This window comes from Oreochromis aureus, linkage group 13 (genome assembly GCF_013358895.1).
Source record: "Oreochromis aureus strain Israel breed Guangdong linkage group 13, ZZ_aureus, whole genome shotgun sequence".
In the NCBI taxonomy this organism is placed as follows: Eukaryota; Metazoa; Chordata; class Actinopteri; order Cichliformes; family Cichlidae; genus Oreochromis; species Oreochromis aureus.
The window spans coordinates 6027957-6048345 of record NC_052954.1 but is presented as its reverse complement, the minus strand read 5'-3'; the positions used below and the strand labels follow the sequence as shown (position 1 = coordinate 6048345).

Genomic DNA, 20389 nt, shown 5'->3' with positions numbered 1-20389 from the left:
CTAAAACCTCATGTGTTACACACCAAACGGCTTGAGAACAAGCTTTGCAAAGACAACATTTGAGAGGCGTGGTCTGACTGCGCCTGCAGAAACGTGGCAAGTCCTGTGATATTCTCTAATGTTTTGTGTGCCGTGCATGCAGCAGGCTGTAGCCGGCAGTCCGGGTTGTCAAAATGAGCAGCTACCCAATAAACTGCCATGCACGTTAACAAGTGTGTGTATCTGAACGTTTTCCTGTGTGTCATATTGTATTGTTTTCAGCTTGGCCCTGAGGGAGGACAATCCCACACTGAGAACACATGTACGTGTGTGTGTGTAGTGTGTTTGTGACAGCGGCAGTTTGACCCCAGTTAATCCCAGGCTTGACCTTCTGTGGCTTTGCGTAGCCAACTATGTCCCCAAGCCTGAGCACACACAACTGTTTACACTCTAACCTTGTCATGTCCAAGCTGGGTTATGTCACTTCACTACTAACCATTCCAAGGCATTTGGGCTGGCTGCTATGTATCCAACTGTGTTAAAAATAATACAAGCCATAAATAAATATACACAGCTGGAAGGAAGTCATATTTTTCACTGTTTAGCAGCTTGTAACCAGTGCTACAAAAGCATTGCCTGATTTAAATATGACCAGTCTCATATTTCAGAGCTGCTGTTTTTATATCACTTCCTGGGAGTCCCATTTTTGCCACTTTTAGCGTCCTGTGGGCCCTGTCATTTCAAAATGGATCAAGAAATTTGCGTAGAGAGCAAACTCCTCTCACAAACTTACCTGAATTTTAGTCCAGAGGATCGTAGCTGGTGATGAGAGTTGGGTTCTTAGGTAGTTAGTAGCTAGTCATAAATAGCAGTTAGATAGCAGTTCGACCCTTTGAGACATGTACTGTAACAGCAAACTTAAGTAATGTCATTCAGCTAAATGATAACATAAGGATACATAGATTTTCTAAAAAGGTTTTTGGGCCTTTAAAGACCACTCATGACTCTTAGAGTTCACCTCTCTTTTCCTCATCTCATCTAATAATAATTAACAGAACCCAACAATCACACTGATTGTATTCTCATGCTACATTAAATTTTATTTTCACTGGAAACCAACAAAAGTGTGGAGCATTCTGTGGAGTCAAGTGGAGTAAAGGGTGGAGCGCCATCCTGGACCCACACCAGCCGCTGTGACATTTATCATGTGGAGGTTTAGGATGAGAGTGTTCTGTCAGGCCAGGTTTTAAACACATTGGTGTGGCAGCAATTCGCTGCTTCCTTTTTTAGCTCGAGACTGAGACCAGGTCAGCGCCAAGATGTGGTTGCTGGCAGCTAAGGAGCATCCAGGCATGTAAATCATTGTAAATTCGGGGCACAGTAGATCTGTGCAAGTATTGTCCTACATACAAACAGGCGCTACCAACTCACACTCTCAACAGAAGAAAGGGAAACATGATACAAACACATGAGAATTCTGTCACGCAGTATTTAATTTATTGCATTTTAGATTAAATGGTTTTACTTGGATTTTATAGAGATGTAAATAAAGGCAGACTTATTGATTATAGTCAAGTTTGCCAGGTAAAATAACTGTTGCTGGCAGGTTTTATCAGCTACAGTTAAAAGCTAACTAATAGTTACTCTGTGTGCTGGTGTTCCATTAGTCTTGTTATAAACATGAACCTTGTGAAAAGGTCCTTTATGTACTCAATGTCTACATGTAGTCTCCTTGTACCAGGCACCAGACAGAAATAAACAAACAGCCCCTTTGCTGTAGAGCTAGCTAGCCCTGTGTAAGATGTAGGCTAAGATAAACAAGTAAAGTCATGTTCTAGCATAGCCTGTTTAGCATAGATACGTATTTGTGTTTTTGAAAATGTAGTCTGTTTAAAGAGTAGCCTTTTAAGGCTACAAAATAAAAGGAGTTTTGTCTCTTTGTGGTTAAATCTTAGTTAAATGGAGTTACTGAAGTGTAAAGCTAAAATTAGCTTCAGTTCCGAGGCAGCCAGCAGTTAAAAAAAGAATTTTTAACCACATGATCACAGATTAGTTTAAATTACTACATATTGTTAAATGTAAGAGAATTTCTTTTATCTTTCTGTGTTTAATAACCTTTAACAGGTACGGATAAATGCACAATATACAGTGGCTTGCAAAAGTATTTGGCCCCCTTGAACTTTCCCACATTTTGTCACATTACAGCCACAAACATGATTCAATTTGATTGGAATTCCACGTGAAAGACCAATACAAAGTGGTGTACACGTGAGAAGTGGAACGAAAATCATACATGATTCCAAACATCTTTTACAAATAAATAACTGAAAAGCGGGGTGTGCGTAATTATTCAGCCCCCTGAGTCAATACTTTGTAGAACCACCTTTTGCTGCAATTACAGCTGCCAGTCTTTTAGGGTATGTCTCTACCAGCTTTGCACATCTAGAGACTGAAATCCTTGCCCATTCTTCTTTGCAAAACAGCTCCAGCTCAGTCAGATTAGATGGACAACGTTTGTGAACAGCAGTTTACAGATCTTGCCACAGATTCTCGATTGGATTTGGATCTGGACTTTGACTGGGCCATTCTAACACATGGATATGTTTTGTTTTAAACCATTCCATTGTTGCCCTGGCTTTATGTTTAGGGTCGTTGTCTTGCTGGAAGGTGAACCTCCACCCCAGTCTTAAGTCTTTTGCAGACTCCAAGAGGTTTGCTTCCAAGATTGCCCTGTATTTGGCTCCATCCATCCTCCCATCAACTCTGACCAGCTTCCCTGTCCCTGCTGAAGAGAAGCACCCCCAGAACATGATGCTGCCACCACCATATTTGACAGTGGGGATGGTGTGTTCAAAGTGATGTGCAGTGTTAGTTTTCTGCCACACATAGAGTTTTGCATTTTGGCCAAAAAGTTCCATTTTGGTCTCATCTGAGCAGAGCACCTTCTTCCACATGTTTGCTGTGTCCTCCACATGGCTTGTGGCAAACTGCAAATGGGACTTCTTATGATTTTCTGTTAACAATGGCTTTCTTCTTGCCATTCTTCCATAAAGGCCAACTTTGTGCAGTGCATGACTAATAGTTGTCCTATGGACAGATTCCCCCACCTGAGCTCTGCAGCTCGTCCAGAGTCACCATGGGCCTCTTGGCTGCATTTCTGATCAGCGCTCTCCTTGTTCGGCCTGTGAGTTTAGGTGGACGGCCTTGTCTTGGTAGGTTTACAGTTGTGCCATACTCCTTCCATTTCTGAATGATTGCTTGAACAGTGCACCGTGGGATGTTCAAGGCTTGGGAAATCTTTTTGTAGCCTAAGCCTGCTTTAAATTTCTCAATAACTTTATCCCTGACCTGTCTGGTGTGTTCTTTGGACTTCATGGTGTTGTTGCTCCCAATATTCTCTTAGACAACCTCTGAGGCCGTCACAGAGCAGCTGTATTTGTACTGACATTAGATTACACACAGGTGCACTCTATTTAGTCATTAGCACTCATCAGGCAATGTCTATGGGCAACTGACTGCACTCAGACCAAAGGGGGCTGAATAATTACGCACACCCCACTTTTCAGTTATTTATCTGTAAAAAATGTTTGGAATCATGTATGATTTTCGTTCCACTTCTCACGTGTACACCACTTTGTATTGGTCTTTCACGTGGAATTCCAATAAAATTGATTCATGTTTGTGGCTGTAATGTGACAAAATGTGGAAAAGTTCAAGGGGGCCGAATACTTTTGCAAGCCACTGTACAACAAGTACAATATTGGTACTTGTTTGATTTTTACTGACTTTTGAGTGATAGGGTAAGTAATGTCAAGTAGTTGGTACTTGGGAATAAACAGTCATAAACAGTAGATGGTACTCGTACAGTGTAGGGTATTTCCATGTTCTTTGTACTAAATGTTGTCTGTACTAATTAACAAACCAGTGTTGGGAAGGTTACTTTTAAAATGTATTCCACTACAGATTACAGAATACATGCCCCAAAATGTATTTTGTAACGTATTCTGTTACGTTAGAGTACTGTATTCTGAATACTTTGGATTACTTAATATGTTATCAAGCTTTTTACAACTACATGAATGTGCTATTTCTGTGTGATTTATTACTATTAAGGTTACTCGCCATACCAATACCAACTAGATTTTTAAATATTAATATAAAATGAGTAACAGTAGGGTGGACATTAGGTAAGGCTGCACTTACTTGCAGCAATCTCGTATAGAAAATTATTCCGCGTGTATATAAAAAAGGTCCGCGCCTCCGAACTGTAGTAAAGGGACCTCTGGCTAATACATTGGATTCTGTGTCGGGCTCGTAGCTGAAAACTAGCTTTACTTTGTTTTCTGGGTCAACTTTGCTAGCAAGAGACAGAGAGAGGCGTTGAAAGGCTGCTCCAACGGAGCTTATTGTTTCGAGTCCTCAAGTGGCCATCTGGGTAATCTCCAATCCTTGCTATGGATAAATGTCAAAAAGTCATTATAACTTACAGTACTACTAGAGGGTGTATCTGTATCCCTGTGTTGGTGTTGTTCTTGTATTTTCGTAATAATGTTTGTCCATGATCAGCATTACAACTGACCAATCACATTATTATGATGTTATAGCATTGCAACAAAAAAAGTCTGTGCTTATGTAAAGCTTTCTTCTGGAATAAATGGTAAGCATTGCAAATGTTTTCTTTATTAATTTATGCAACATAATAAATATGTTATTAAGTTAGGTTTGCTGGTTTAGGCAAATTTAGGGTACTCATGTTGGTTTGCTAGTGATAGTTAAAAAGAATTGGCTAACTTCTTGACTCCTGCTCTAGAATGCTCAGAAAATGTAATTGCTGAGTTGTAATACTGATCCTGGACCAATTCACACTCTATTAGACATAGTAAGCTAGTTAACCGTGCATGGTAACACTTGCAGCTTTTATTTGACATTCCATTCCAAATGCTTTTTCTCCTCTTTGTTTGGTTTTAACAACACTGTAAAAACAAAATGCCAAAGTCTTGTTGAGCTGTGACTGGATAAATTCTGTTCCCGTGGTTTTGGTCAAAGTGCAGGTTCTTCTTTATAAAGAATAAATTTTATTTAGGCCATGTGGCCAAGGCTGTTCCTGCATAGCCACCTTCCCAAAGAGCTTTTAGCCACAGTCAAAGTAAAATCTCCAGAAATGTCATAAAATTAACACACGGTAACTCAGACTATTTGCCTGTTAATTTCGTGGATAAACCTTATGTGTGGATTCACCCTCCACAAAGGCTCCTTGTAGGCCATGAAACACCCTGATGGGTTTCTGTAAATATTTTATTATTAGGATCGTAGTGGAGTTTTCTCTTTCTTTGTTGCCATTAAAAGTGCCGAAACACAAAAACACACACTCAGCCATGTGGCTTACCCACTGCATTAAATTATGTTCACGCTCAAATTATGAAACTAAGAACTGGGTTGTCTATCACCAGAGCATTTGCTTTAAGATTACATAATATCACTATAAGTTGTCACAAGCCGTTAACCTCATAGCTTCCCCGGCTCCTAGGAATGCTCGGCTCTGTTTTACTCCGGGTCATAACAGTGTCGTCGAGGTCCTGCGCACGGTGCAGCACTGCCCTGCAGCCCGTGTGTACAGACTTTGGGTTTTGGTCAACGTCACCAGCTGAAGCTAAACACAATCTTAGGAATAAATTAATAATTAATTAATAGAAAAGGAGATTGAGCATTTCAGGTAGTGGCACCGGGGTTGTGGAATTCTCTTCCACTGTCTTTACATTGTATAGCCTCCATTAACTCCTTCACAAAGCAATTGAGCACATGTTTATACAGACTATGTTTTATTCTGTGGCTTTACATTGTTATGATATGTTATGATTTTATTTCTTGTGTTTTATTGTGAAGCACTTTATGGCTTTTTATCTGTGAAAAGTGCTATAAAATTTCTTTTTAACTTACTCACTCTCTGATTTTTGGTTCAAAGTTGCTTTTGTAAGTTTTATCCACAAAGTATAACAAAAACCTTCGACACCAGACAGCTGCCTTTCCTGATATTTATTTTTAGTCCTTTTCTTAAAGAGGCTTTGCCTTAGGAGGCTGCCATTGTAAATCTGAATATGTAAATGCCTTGCCTTCGTAAACAAAGGTGACACTGACGTGCTACGTCTACTTGTGGTATAGATAAATGTTATACTAAAGTATGGCTGGGGCTAGTTTGATTTCATGATTTCATCTGATATCTCTTCAACAAAATATATAGATTTTTGGGGGCATAAAGTCATATCTGTTATTTTTCTAAAACCTGTTGATGCCTTAGGTTTGTTTTGGAAGATTTATAGATTTATTTACAAAAAATGACCTTTAAACTCTGTGCTTATTAATTTGAAATAACATTTTGCATTTCAGTTTTAAATGATTCTGCAATTTACATTTTAAAGACACAAAGAAAACATTAATCATTAATTACTCATTTTAATAACTTTATTCTTACTTTTGTGCTCAGTTTCTTCCACTGTATACTTTTGAAAAGCACTTGAATGAATATTTACATAGCTTTAATTTTAGCATTTATTTAGCTCAATTTTCTCAAGTTTCATAACAATATCTTTGCATTTAACCCTCAACGTCTCATGTATCATGTTTGATACATACAGTTTTTGAGAGTTTTTAAGACTACATCAGTTCACTTCAGTTTTTATTATACAGCGCCCAATCACAGCAACATGTTGAAAGGCATAGACCTACAATCATATAAAGACAACAGAGAACAGACCAACAATCGCATGACGCAAGGGTGGTTCATCTGTTGCGACCGGTTGGCCCGCCCAGAAAAAAAAGTAAATTGCATGATACATTTTTAAGCAATAAACTGCAAACATTTTTGGATGTAGAAAAAGTGCGAATAATGTGCAAATAATATTTAATTTTTATAAATTTGTCAGAACGGTGAATAAATGCTCCATATTAAAAGACAATAGAACTTTCTGGAAATTATTTCGTGATTTAGACTTTAACAATATTAAGTTATCTGAGAACTTTTATGATGTATAGCAGCTTTAAAACTGATCGTTAGTATTATTATCACCTAATAAGCTAATCAATTTAGTGGTTATTAAAACATATTTATCAACAAATATAATTTATTACCACATATCTATATTTGTTTCATTGGCTCAACCTATGCCTGATACCTAAATAATGTGAGAAAAGATCTGTTATTGACGCGCTTTTGTACTTTCATTTCGCCTTACATTGTTGCATTACCCCTGGAGGAGATCAATAACACCTAATCTCTGAAGTGTCTTGGATGGATTTAAAGCGTTTTAAAAGGCTTAACCATCCTTTGGTGTCATCGCTGCCTCGGTGGAAAACTTTTTAGGCCACCTGCTGCCGTGGTGATACATTTCTAATTCCAGCCCAGGCTTGAATTTTCAATAAACTTAAGCCTCCCCATTGTAAACAAGTACCTTCTGAAGAGCCCCCAAATTTGGCTGAGCTGTGTGTGTGAGGACTCCTGGTATGTGCTGTGTATACAGGGTCTGTGTGTGTGTGTGTGTGTGTGTGTGTGTGTGTGTGTGTGTGTGTGTGTGTGTGTGTGTGTGTGTGTGTGTGTGTGTGTGTGTGTGCAAAGCAGAAGAAGAAGAAGAAGATATAAGGGAGGTCATTGTTTCCTCTGCGACTTCCACATCTATCCAGCTCAACTGATCTCTTTTCTCTTGCAGGCGACTGGGAATGCTACCCACATGACCCCACTGTGTGGCATGTAAGTCAGTGTTTTTCCTTCTGATTAATATTTTTTCATACATTAAAGCTAGTTTTGAAAATCAGCATGAAGTTGTTCAGGTGTTATTGTTGTATTTTAATTAAAGTCCCAACTGTGTCTACATTTATGTGGATCAAATCAAATCAATTTATTTATATAGCACTTTTCACAGGATAAAAACCACAAAGTGCTTCACAGTAATATAAAACAGAAATACATAAAATACATTAATAATCAAACATACAGCACAAATCTAATTAAAAGCCAATCTAAATAAATGAGTCTTAAGCTGCTTTTTAAAAGAATAAATACAATCAAGGCAATGTAAAGATGGAGGGAGAGCATTCCACAACCTGGGGGCCACCGCTCTACAAGATCTATCACCTCTAGTCTTAAAACGAGTTCGTGGGACTACCAACAGCCTTTGATTAGAAGATCTCAGGCTGCGAGAGGGAGTGTGGGATTCTAAAAGATCAGAAATGTAGGCAGGGGCATCACAATTCAAAGCTTTAAAAGTCAGTACCAAGATTTTAAAATGAATTCTAAAATGTACTGGAAGCCAGTGTAATGAACATAACACTGGTGTAATGTGCTCTCTTTTTCGTGTCTTGGTTAAAAGCCTTGCAGCAGCATTCTGGACTAACTGGAGACGGTCAAGATTCCTTGTACTGGAGTGCTAAATAGTGCCAAATGGAGTGTTTGTCTCTTTTCAGTCTGATCCCCCTGTCCTCGTTTAGCATCGTCGGTTGTATGTCTTACCACAAAGTTTGTTTTTTAAATTACTCTGAAGAATCTATTAATGTAAAACACATGATGTCTTGTGTAAACAATATTAGAAAATGAACAGCAGGATTTTTAGCATTTACAGCAGGAGCAAAACTGAAAGACTATGGTTACTTTACTGTTGTGAAGTACACGGATAGTATGTTTATGTTGTTAAAGACCGTGGTGGTGACCAGTGACTTAAAAACCCTGGTCAAAAACAATCACTGTGTGCTGAGTCTAGAGAGGTCATGCTATTTGTGGTAAATATCCATGCCAAAACAATGATGCTATAATTACAAAGGCAGATACTGACTTGGAATTATTTGAATGAATAAACTCAGCTCAGCTGTCTGAGGTCCTCCTGACTGATCTGAACTGTGTGGCAGCTAACTGAGAGTGATAAATAATTTATGAAGTTTTAAATAGTCTAATATGGGCTTACAGCTCTTATTATGGTACCTGAAATTATTAAAACATTAAGTGTGGTATGATTTCTTCTTGTACCTGTGGGAGAGTTACACTCATTATCGTTATAGCTGCACTGCAATGAGTCAGTTCTGCTGTATCGAGGCTTCTTAGAGCAGAGCTAAATGCAATGTCTGTGTACTGTGGCCAGTAGAAGTTCAGTCAGTAAGATAAAAATCCAAAAGAAATCCTGGTTTGTCAGAGCTTGCATCTTTTACAGCTACAGTATAGACAGAAATTCAGCCTGTTACAAAAATAAAGCAGAACTTTTTTTTTTTTATTCCATATACATGCTTCCTGTTTTGGATTTTGGAATGGCCTTCAAGCCTTGTCCATTAAACACTTATCAGTTTAGTACATGAATCCAGAATAAAAAATGGTAATCAAAGTTTTTAAAAATGAAAATAAAAAACTGATTTCAGTCTCACAGTTTTACAGTAAGTACTGAGTTGAAGCTAGGAGGTAATTATCTTAGTTAAGCTTACCATTCAGACCCTAGCTCTATGAGTAGTATCCACTTTTCTCTTAGAAACAACTTTTAGGAAACAAGACTTTTGTGCACTTAAAATTTGAATTGAAAAGCTACATCTTATGTCTTTTAAAGCTAACTCTAGCTATGTAATCAGTTTGAATTATTGATAGTTTTCAAAGTGTTGTGTCAAAGTGTATATGAAGTAAATACCAGTGACATAAGTGTGCATATTTGTGAATATGTCTGAGTGTCACTTTGCTCATTTTTATTACCATTTCCTGTGTCCTGCTGCAGCATCCTGTAACCTGGCAGCCATCCAAGGAGGGAGACCATCTGATTGGACGGATCACCCTCAGCAAGAGAACTGCTGCCATGCCTAAAGAAGCTGGCGCTTTACTGGGGTTAAAGGTCAGAGGTCACACAGACATCCAAACAGTTTCTTAAATTGTTTTTTTGTCTATTAATTCTAACTGAGACATCCTGTGTTGTCCATTTGTCAGATGTTTCTCACTAACTGTTGCTGTCTGCTTCTCTTCAGGTGGTGGGAGGCAGAGTAACAGAGTCAGGGAGATTAGGTGCCTTCATCACCAAGGTTAAGAAGGGAAGCCTAGCTGATGTGGTGGGACATCTGAGAGCAGGTATCCACTAAATTGTCACAGTAGCCTCTCACAAATGCTGGGAAGTCAAATGTCAAATGTAAGGTCTTTATAAATATCGAAATGTCTTAACTACTATTGTTTAATAAGCTTTGTCACATAGAGAGTCTTATTGTATGTCTTGCAATAGATGATATAAGAAAAAAATTTTTTTTACCTGATACCCTGACACTTATCCTGCCTAACAAAGTGAAAATTTAGTTGTTGTTACCATAACAACTTCTGATGCGCTGTACGTTCTGACGACCTCGTCTATTCAGCTGCTGCATGCTGCAGGTTGTCTTTTTCGCTTTTTCGCTAGTACGTTTAGAAGGGCTAGTATCTTTTTGTTTTGTGTTGCAGGTGCTCGGTGTGGTGTAGTTGTGTCATCAGTGACTGGGAACACCTGGGCTCAGTATTCCTGTGTGTTCCTTAACTCCATATGCTGCAGACCTTTTTGCTTTTCTAGTGTAGTGGTTTACACATTTGGCTAACAGGCAAAAGGTTCCTAGTTTGATCCAGTCACAAATCCCTTTGTGGGTTGTGTCAGGAAGGGCATCCGGTGTAAAAAAAAATCAAACATGCAAAGCTACCCGTTGTGGCAACTCCTTGGAGGACCAGCCAAAATTAGCTGTTCTACCTAAATAATATTTCGCACACCACGCTAGCACAAATATGCTAGCACCACTGACTCATTGATTGACATATAGCATTTTTTTCCCCTTTGGTTACTTTATGTAGTTTTTCAAAAAGAACAATTCTATTCATTTACTTGACTAATGGTGTAACGTCCCATTAATTATATTGGGTTTTGAACCAGTCTTAACAAGTTGGGCCTTGGTCTTTGATAATTTCCCAATTAGCTGGTGTTTTCCGGTTTGTCCTTCCACCTGATTGATTAAGGGTGAGAAAAATTTCTGTTGTTTGGAACAATCATGTTTTTGCCTGACCAAAGAAACGTAAGTGTTGACATGTTGATGTGTAACAATTTGAATTGGAGTTTTTCTCCTGTAAGGCATAGCAGCACCGTTCCTTTGGGATTTACTAGGTTGTGTTTCTTGCTAGGTTGTGTGTCAGGTTGAATGCAGTTTAACTTTTTCTCTTGTGTGCATGTTCATCGGTGTGAGGTTGTTGCCAGATGCTAGTTATTTCCTTGTTCTATCCTTTTCAATTTGAAGACTAGGCCTGAGTTAGTTAGGTGTTGTTTAGGCAGTTAGAAGCGATGCAACTTTTTGGCTATACCTAGCTTTCCTACCATTTCAGAGGCTGTCGCCACCAGTTTAGAAATGGTAGGAAAGAGAATAAGCAGCCCTACCTGGAGTTCCCATGTGATTTGTTAAATAATATCAGCCTTGGGCATGCATCTTCAGAGGTAAAACCTCTTGAAGAGTTGTGTGGCAGTGATTAGGAACAAGTCACTTGGCTATTTCCTTGACAGTGGTCTACTGATAAAGAAGTGGGTGCCTTTCAGATTGTGGTTCTATCCAAATTTTACACCTTGGTGCTGCAGTTGTCTTGTGACCAGTCAGAGTATGTGGGAGTTTGACCGAATATTGCGATACTTTTGTTGGCCGCAAGAAAACTAACAAAAATCGTGTTGGAATATATTAGAACATACTGCTCATGGCAAGTACCTGGGAAGCCAAATGTAGGCATCAAACCCAACTCACTGAGTTAGTGAAAGCAGCTGTTTTGGGATGGTTCATATCGTCAGGAGTTTTGGAATGATAGGAAAGGTTATAAGCTACTACCTGGAGTTTTTGCTTGATTTGTTGAATAATATCAACCTGTGTTGTGAAGCTTCAGAAATAAAATCTCTTTAAGAGTTTTTGGGTCTTGTTGTTTTGGAAGAACACTTCAAAAAGTTCTGTCAGGAAAAAGGGCATATGAAGGCATATTGTTAAGCTATGAAGAAAAAAAACAAGTAAATCTGTCTGCTAGACTAGCTGTTTCAGTTGAGAGTATGGTTACGAACTTACCTTGTTTTGAAACACATCAGGCTACACTCCACTTGTGTTCCTTATGTGAAGAACTTCCCTGTGATGGTGCTTATTTACCGTTTACACCGGATGGTTTTATTTTCATGACAGAATACCCAATATCCTTCTCAGAAGAACCTTTTGAGCATATGCTCCTTAACTTGTGGGTCCTTTGCCTCCCTCCATGTTGGAGCTAAAATATCTTTTTACTGTCATATGTCATATCACCCAGTTGCATATCCTTAACAACTGGTAACAACCAGGTCTGTAGTGACGTGCTGACAATTTATTTCTATCTTTGAAATCCCTAAAGTGATCCAAAAATGATCAGGGTTCTATTTTTTACCTCCCATGTTTGCCCAGTTGTTAAAACAAGTTCAGGTGCAGCACTTCCAGTCATCAGCCTATCAGCACAAAGTCAGGGCCTGTCCATCCATTCTCTTGTGCTTATCCTTGTTAGGGTCAGGGTCAGCCTATCCCAGCTGTCTTAGGGCGAGAGGAAGGGTACACCCTGGACAGGTCAAGTCAGGGTTGTTGGAGCATTTTCATCAGATGCTAAAGCCACTATTCTTAGGCAGATTTTGGGAGAAGGGTTTTTCAGTGCTTAATGTTGACAGCCAGAGACGTTTCACAAGTGAGAACTGGCTTTAGCCCCAATGACACGGTGTTTGCCTGTTCTGTATACGGTGTTGAGGGTTTGTTGAGGGTTAAGGATGACAATGTTCCAAAAAAACTAAACTGACTATGTGAATGAGTTCCAGCATAGTTTATACATTGGAAGGCAGCTGGCAAAATAGAAGTTGGCTGCATTGCAAGGAATGATGAAGCTCATTTACGAAGCAGGCTGAGTGGTGCCAGTTCAGTCCTGATGATCAAGTGCTGCCTGTTGTTGGATGCCTCTTTCAGGCCAGGTCCTTCCACAGTGGTGAAGCAGATCTCACGAAAGAGTTGTTTAATTTCTACACCAGAGTTGCTTAAGAAAACACAGCTCTGTCTGTTGAAACCACACTTTTGTGGTTACCCAGTCACTAGTAGTAACAGAAAGGGAAAAGGTTGGTATTGGGAATTAGGCATGTGGTTGGTTTAAAGCACCAAAACTCTCAGAAATATGAATAATTTGTTAGTTCTGTGTGACGAGTTGGAAAAATTTCAAACGTTTATTTGCTGACACACGTTCACAAACTCACCATATTCATTTGATGATTCATATGATTATTGATATTCCCCATTAAGCAGCACTTTTACTAGGTGTCAGCTGACAAGTGTAAGTACTTGGATGCAGAAGTCAAGTTCATACTTTAAAACAACATCATCGACCCATCATCTTCTAGCTGGCTAGCTTCTAGCGCCCTTGTTTTCTTGTCCCATTATGTGACAACACTCTCAGGTTTTGTTTAGACCTTTGGCAAGGTCAGTATCACTAAGCCTGTTGCATTTCCACTTCCATGATTGGATGACTGTATTGACCAAGTTTGATGTGCAAAGTTTATGAGTAAAGTTTATCTGTTCGAGTGATACTGGCAGGTCCTATTGATTAAAAATCTGGAATGCTATACTGTCTGTCTGGATGATGTTGTTGTATAGAATCACATTTGTGGCATTCATATGTTGTGTATTTATTCCTTTTTTAAATGTCTGTCTGCAGTCCGACTGAACACTGACTTGGCTAAATGTGAATTTGCTATCCATTAGTAATCTACAACGGGCATGCTGTTGGCCGATGTCAGCTGTGGCCACAACAAGGGGTGCCAAGGGAAGGCGCTGGCCAGAGAACAGAAGAAAAAAAAGAGCTGATGTAATTCTTAGGCATGGTCGGATATTACCACAGTTTCTGCTGGAACTTTTACTGGAAGATGGCACTTCCCTTACCAGTCTGAGGAAGGCACATGCTATATATCTGTGGTATACGATGCGTGGTCTCTGAACTTGTAGTTCTAGTGTGTGCTAATCAAGAGATCTAAAAATGTGGAAGTGGTCATGGTCACACATATTGACAGATGTTCTTACGTGGGATCATGCTGCTAAGGTTAAGGTAGTATGTAGGCTGTGGTGGTGTAGGTTGCCAGTTGACGACACTGTCTCTTTTGACTCGTAGGCTGGGAGGTTGTATTTGTCTTTGTGTTTTGTGTTGCAGGTGTCCAGTGGGGTGTGGTTGGGTGGTGATGGATTGGGAACACCTAGGTCCAGTGTTCCCCTGTATAAAAGCATGCTCCACTTGTTACCTCAGGGGGAAGAATAACTTTGCACCTAAGCTATTATTGCTGCAGACTTTTGTGCTCTCCTTTTCCCAAACAATGTTTCACTTGCTACATTAGCACACGTTCAAACATGCCAATATTCCTGACTCATTTACTGACATATGTCATGTTAAGGTTTTTTGTCCTTTGATAACTTTATTTAGTTTTGTTAATTTCAAATAAAAAGTTTGTTTTGTATTAATCCTGTCAACAGTCATTACTTTGTCATGGCTTTTGAGCTAGTTATGACAATGTGGACATTTGATTTCAGGTGACGAGGTTTTGCAGTGGAACGGGAAGCTGTTACCGGGAGCGACTATGAAGGAGGTTTACAACATCATCTTGGAGTCTCAAGCTGACCCTCAAGTGGAGTTGGTGGTATCCAGGCCTATTGGGTAAGTCAGGCATGAAACACGTCCAATATACTGTCAGAATCATATGTTTTTGCCTGGTTTGTCAGGTACTAGTCTATTTGTAAATTTAAACCCTTATTTAACTAGGCAACATTTATTTGGATTCAGAGTTGACCTCAGACAAAGCAGGAGGTTATGATGCACATTTGTATTCTGATGGTGGGTGTACAGCTGCATTCAACGTATTAAAAACAACCGGCCATTGCCTGCAGCTGCCAAGTTTTGGAATGGGAGATAGCCATGTCTCATATGTCCCCTTTAAAAAAGCACTTGCTTTTATTTGTCGGATGGTAAAAGCTGAATTATTATTGACCAAATAAAACTGTCTGTAAGCTCCATTAAAGACAAGAGAAGCTGCATGTGAGGTTTTTAGTCGATGGATTGCAAAACTCAACAAGCACAGTTATGAACATACTTCTGAAGGCAGTAGACGTCCCTGAGTAAAATTTATTTTTAACTCTAAGTGTATCATTTCAAATCATTAGTATCAAAAGTCATCAGTAAACAAAAAAAAGTTCATTTTTCTCTAGATACTTTGAATTTGATGCTTTCTGGTACACTAACTTTGCCTTATATTTAGCAGACTCGCTAACTCTTACATTGCTAACATTAGCAAAGCATTGGAAAAATTTAATTCAAAGAGAGGGACTTTGAGGTGTCACCCTCTCATTTTTTATTATTGTTCAAGAGCTGTCATTCCAAAAAACGTCACACAAACCAGGGTGCAAGCTGGTTTCAGGTATTTTGAATATGTTTTGTTGTTGTGTGTAATAAGGTCAGTCCAGTGGGTTAAGTAAAGTGCCTACTGGTGCAGCTCTCAAATTTTACCTTTCTGCTTATTGATGGAAAAAAAAGTTGAATATATGAATTTCTCTCCAAACACTCACGAAGGGTGTATAGAAAATATCAGTAAGTAATCTTTTTTTTTAATTTTTTTTTTTTAGGACCTTTAATTCTGCCACGCTTATGGAAACTATTTTGGTTTTGCTGGTGCCATTTTGCATCCCTAAAGGAACTAACTGTTATACTGTTAAGTGAAAAATCTAATTGATATCACTATACGGTTTTATGAAAGTAGCTGCACTGTGTGCTAAATTAAACTGCAAGTTTACCTGTTGGGATGCAAAACGGCCAGCGGAAAACATCCATCAATGTATCAGTGTTTTCGCAAGCTTTTAAGCTGTTTGTGCAGCATCTGGAATTCCTATTTTTTAAACTCCTGATTAAGTCTTACCCTCGAATAAATTCATAGACTGTATATAAAAGACGGTCACAGCAAGCCAGTAAAGTTGCATTTTTTTAAATGGCCACAAGAGGGCGACTCCTTTGGCTTTCAAAAGTCTTATTGTATTGAAGTCTTTGAGGAAATGGCCTTGCTGCTCATTTGTTCTATGCCCAGACTTTCCTGACGGGTTTATGGTCTCAGTCTCTAGTGTCAGTTGTTATAGAATGCAACATGATGGGTTTTGTTGTTAAATTTTGGTCCCACTTGGAGTCAAAAAGGGCGATAAGAATGGCATGTCAGATAAACAGCCTTCCTTGTGATTGACAAGTTAGAATGACTACGCAGCTGCGACTTCTGTTTTTAAAAATTAAGGATGGCAACATTAAGCAATCCTCAGGACTTGGAAGAACAGGACTTTTCAAAGCACTGGCCAATCTGGTCTGACATCATTAAAACATATTAAATACACAACAGCCTTATTAAACGCAGTAGTTTGGGCCCGGAAGCAGGGTTCATCACGTTATCACTTAAAGACTGGATGTTGTGATGGCTACGTCTGTCTTTTATATACAGTCTATGAGTAAAATCCAGCACACGGTATCCCTGGTACCTTAATTCTGAATTACTGAAGTTGGGTTTCATAAAGCAAGCAATATTTTTTTTTCCATATACATGTTTCCTATTTTTGATTTTGGAATGTGTTTCAAGGCAACCTATGATCCATGAAACACTTATCAGTTTAATACTTGAATTTACTAGTAAAAATTTTACTAAATGAAGCAGTTTTCTTTCAACTTGAAATAGAAATAAGAAAATTTCAGTCTGACAGTTATACATTAAGTACAAAGTTGAAGGTAGGAGATGACTAGCCTAGCTATTTCCAGACTTTATGCTAGTTTACCTTGAGGTGACTGCTGTTGTGATTTGGCGCTATATAAATAAAACTGAATTGAATTGAATTTCTCTCAGAAAGAATGTTTTTTAGGGATTTGATTGTTGAATACTGGTTTGTTTGGTAAGTAAACCTCTAAAACACTGCCTCTTCATGTGTAAAACCATCACATACCTGGTGTGAATCCAAGATTAGCACACTTTAAAATTCAACTGAAAAAGAAAATTACACTGATAAGTGTTACACAGATTACCATTTCTTTTCCTTTACATTACATTGAGCTGGTGCAGTGGATTCTGGTGTTTCCCATGGGTTGTGGTGATGGATAAGAAAAGATGGCGGTGTGGATAGACGCTAATGAGCTAATGGTTTTCACCCATTATAATTTCCAGTTGTGATTGGTCGAACAGAACTGAGTGAGTCTGGGAAACACTGCAGTCACGGGAAGAGCTTTGCTCTACTCACATCTCCCTTTGCTTCTCCATTTTTTTAACCACATGATCCTTTAATCTCAACATCCAAATAACCTTTGTTTACAGTGCTGCTTTCTCCCTGCGTGGTAACTACTGTCTGAATATGCATGCACGCCTGTGTGTCACTTTTACATCCAACATTCTTAGTCTGACTTCAGTGCTAGTACAACTGTGACTCATGTGCTTTTGCTGTTTCTCTTTCAGTGATATCCCAAGAATCCCCGACACGTCCCACCCTCCATTAGAATCTAGTAGGTATCTCCTCTGACATGTTGAGACAGCTCTGTATTTGTTTGCCACCTATGTATGTCGTATGTCTGTATATCTGGCTGATTTCATTTGTATGATATGAATTATAGCAAAAAATAAGTTTGTCGATGTACTAATATACTTTATGTTATGGATGTCATATTATGTCATATAAACTTACAGGAATAGTCCAAAATTTTGAAATATTTGCTTCCTTTCTAAGAATTAGGTTTTGTGTGAATGAGTCAAGAAAAACTGAAAGAACTACCTCAAAGGTTTTTAAAAAACACTATTCAACTGTTCACAAAAATGTAAAAAACTAACATTTGTGGTTTTCATTAGTGGAAAAATTAATGAGCAAATTCACTTAATTAAAAAATTCATAAATGTCCTTTCAATAGTGTAATGGTTTACAAATTTACCTGGCAACCAAAAGGTTATTGGTTTGATTCTAGCTGGAGACGTAGATCCTTTTGGGGTTGTGTCAGGAAGACCATCCAGTGTAAAATTCTGCTAAATCAAAACATGCACAGCTGCCCACTGTGGTGACCCTTTGTGACGAATGGGCACCTGAAAGTAGCTTTTTATGCGTAAAAGTCATCATAATAATACTTTGAACTTACAGTACTGTCAGACAAATGTACCATAGGCACTGGTTAAAAAAATATCGCCTTCTGTATTTTAGTAGAGTTGTAAAGGTGAGGTATAAAGACTATTAGTTGCGTTGCCTTGCCATTTGTACACTACGTGCTTTTTTTCCCATCCTATTCTTTTCTAATTAATAGATAAATTATACTTTTTTAAATAGATGACATCCACCAGTGGTTCTGCCAGTTATTTCTGTTTTGGAATTGTTTAAATTAAGAGCTAATTTATTGGTGAAATTTTCCTGCCTCGTTTCTTATTCTAAATTAAACTGATTGCTTCCTGGTATTTATATTCTCATCTAACTCCCAGCAAGAAAGATAAATATTGGCCCTTAAAATGTTGAGTGGTTTCTTTAAAACAGACACTCATCTTAAACATAGCCAGAGTATCAAATAATGAGGTAAATGTATGTATAATTGATTGCAGAGCTCAGGATTCAGACTGCTTTACAGTTTTTTTCTATCTGTGGCTCTGCGAGACATCACTAAGGGCAGATAGTCCTAATATGATCATCTAAGCCAAACGGCTCTTGCTAAGACAAAGGATGATGAAGAGGTGCCCAGAAAGCCCAGTATGACATAAATAAGGATTTTTTTCAAATAATAAATCATGCAAAGGTATTCTAATAGACAGGGGTGCACGTAAGTGGTCCGCAGGTGCGCATTCGCTGTCAAAATAAAAGACGCGCACCAGATAAGAAGTTGCAACGCGCGTTTGCGTACATATAAAAGGCACTGTTTTTGTCCACCAGAGTGGGATTTTCACGGCATATTCTGCACCACATCTCTGTGCATTCATCATCTGTTTGAAGCCAGCTCACCTCCTGCAACCACTTTTCTGAGAATACGCGTTTCTTTTGCGGTTCGGACTCCTTCTGACATTTCCTTGGAGGTGGAGGAACACCAAAGTAATTGCTTAAAGGAGCTTGCTTCTTCGACATCTTTAAGAGTCCTAAACAAATGTCTGTCCTCCTCCAGAAAATCTTATGTACGCAAACGCGCGTTGCAACTTCTTATCTGGTGCGCGTCTTTTATTTTGACAGCGAATGCGCACCTGCGGACCACTTATGTGCGCCCCTCCTAATAGAGTCTAAGAATAAAAATCTCATGTTTGAAATGAGCATAATCGGTTCCCTTGAAACACGTGGAGATTGATGAGTACTAGATGTTTTCTGTTCCCTTTCTGAACATGTGGCTGATAATGTCCTCTAATATTGCATGGAGTGACTAATTAGACTCATTTTTTCCTGAAACTAACTGATGTCTGACATCTGTGATGAATGTTAGAGGAAGAAGATCGGTTTCCTTGTAGGCAGTTAGTTAGATGACATTTGATCATGTAATTGAATATAAGGCTTTTGTGACCCAAGTTACACTGAAGCCTGCTGGACTCTAACTAGGACAGAAGTGTGGTGATTTGTCATGCTGACAGGTTAGCTGACTTATACTTTAAACTGTTTCTGTGTGAACTTTTCTGAGGAGTTTGGAGTTTCTGTAACAAACGCACCTTTGGTTTTGGATTTGGAGCAGATTACATTTTCAGTCTGACTCCCTTCTGAAAGACAGCTGGCGTTTCCTGCTCGGGATTTCAAACATATTGCTTTCCCTGCCTTCATAGCAGGTTCCAGTTCTTTTGAGTCCCAGAAGATGGAGAGACCATCCTTAAATGTCCTGTCTCCCTCCAGTCCCGGGATGCTCCAAGATGCTCCGCAGTTAATGCCAGGGCGACTCTCAGTGAGTATGGGCACTTGAACTGTGGCGGACCTTTCAAGTTTGCCAAATGTGAAGACATGGCATCGAATTTGTTTTTGTTTGCTTCTTATCCAGTTGAAGCTGTGGTACGATAAAGTGGGTCACCAGCTCATAGTGAACGTGCTGCAGGCTGTGGAGCTTTCTCTTCGGCCTGATGGGCGGCCCAGGAGCCCCTATGTCAAAATGTACTTCCTCCCTGACCGCAGGTATGCCAACCCTGACACAGGCACTCTGAACAGTCACAATGCCTAGCCCTCATTTGGCATTAAAATTATGGCCATTTACAAAAGAGCTGCAAAAAAAAACACAACCCTTGTGGCACGAAGTCTAGGACACGGTTCTTTTATGCAAACTGCACAAATCATGCACCTGACTTTTAATGTAAAACATTGGAGTTTGGGGTCGAATATACTTATATAATACAATATGCACAAGTTTTTGATATTGAATGAGTATTGTTTAGTC

General features: G+C 38.9%; 1 protein-coding gene across 8 annotated transcripts in view; it reads left to right on the top strand.

Moving 5' to 3' along the window:
* LOC116321318 (regulating synaptic membrane exocytosis protein 1-like) overlaps positions 1-20389 on the top strand; it is a 116471-nt gene that overhangs the window by 67736 nt on the left and 28346 nt on the right. For 4 of the 8 annotated variants that reach the window (XM_039621962.1, XM_039621958.1, XM_039621963.1 and 1 more), the window contains exons 7-13: positions 7680-7720; positions 9717-9830; positions 9961-10060; positions 14545-14668; positions 17481-17527; positions 19794-19906; positions 20000-20130. In XM_039621962.1, the coding sequence (XP_039477896.1) occupies positions 7680-7720; positions 9717-9830; positions 9961-10060; positions 14545-14668; positions 17481-17527; positions 19794-19906; positions 20000-20130 (670 nt within the window). Of the gene's footprint in view, positions 1-7679; positions 7721-9716; positions 9831-9960; positions 10061-14544; positions 14669-15512; positions 15596-17480; positions 17528-19790; positions 19907-19999; positions 20131-20389 lie in introns of those variants that run through there. The other 4 variants (XM_039621960.1, XM_039621959.1, XM_039621956.1 and 1 more) reach the window with 2 other exon arrangements.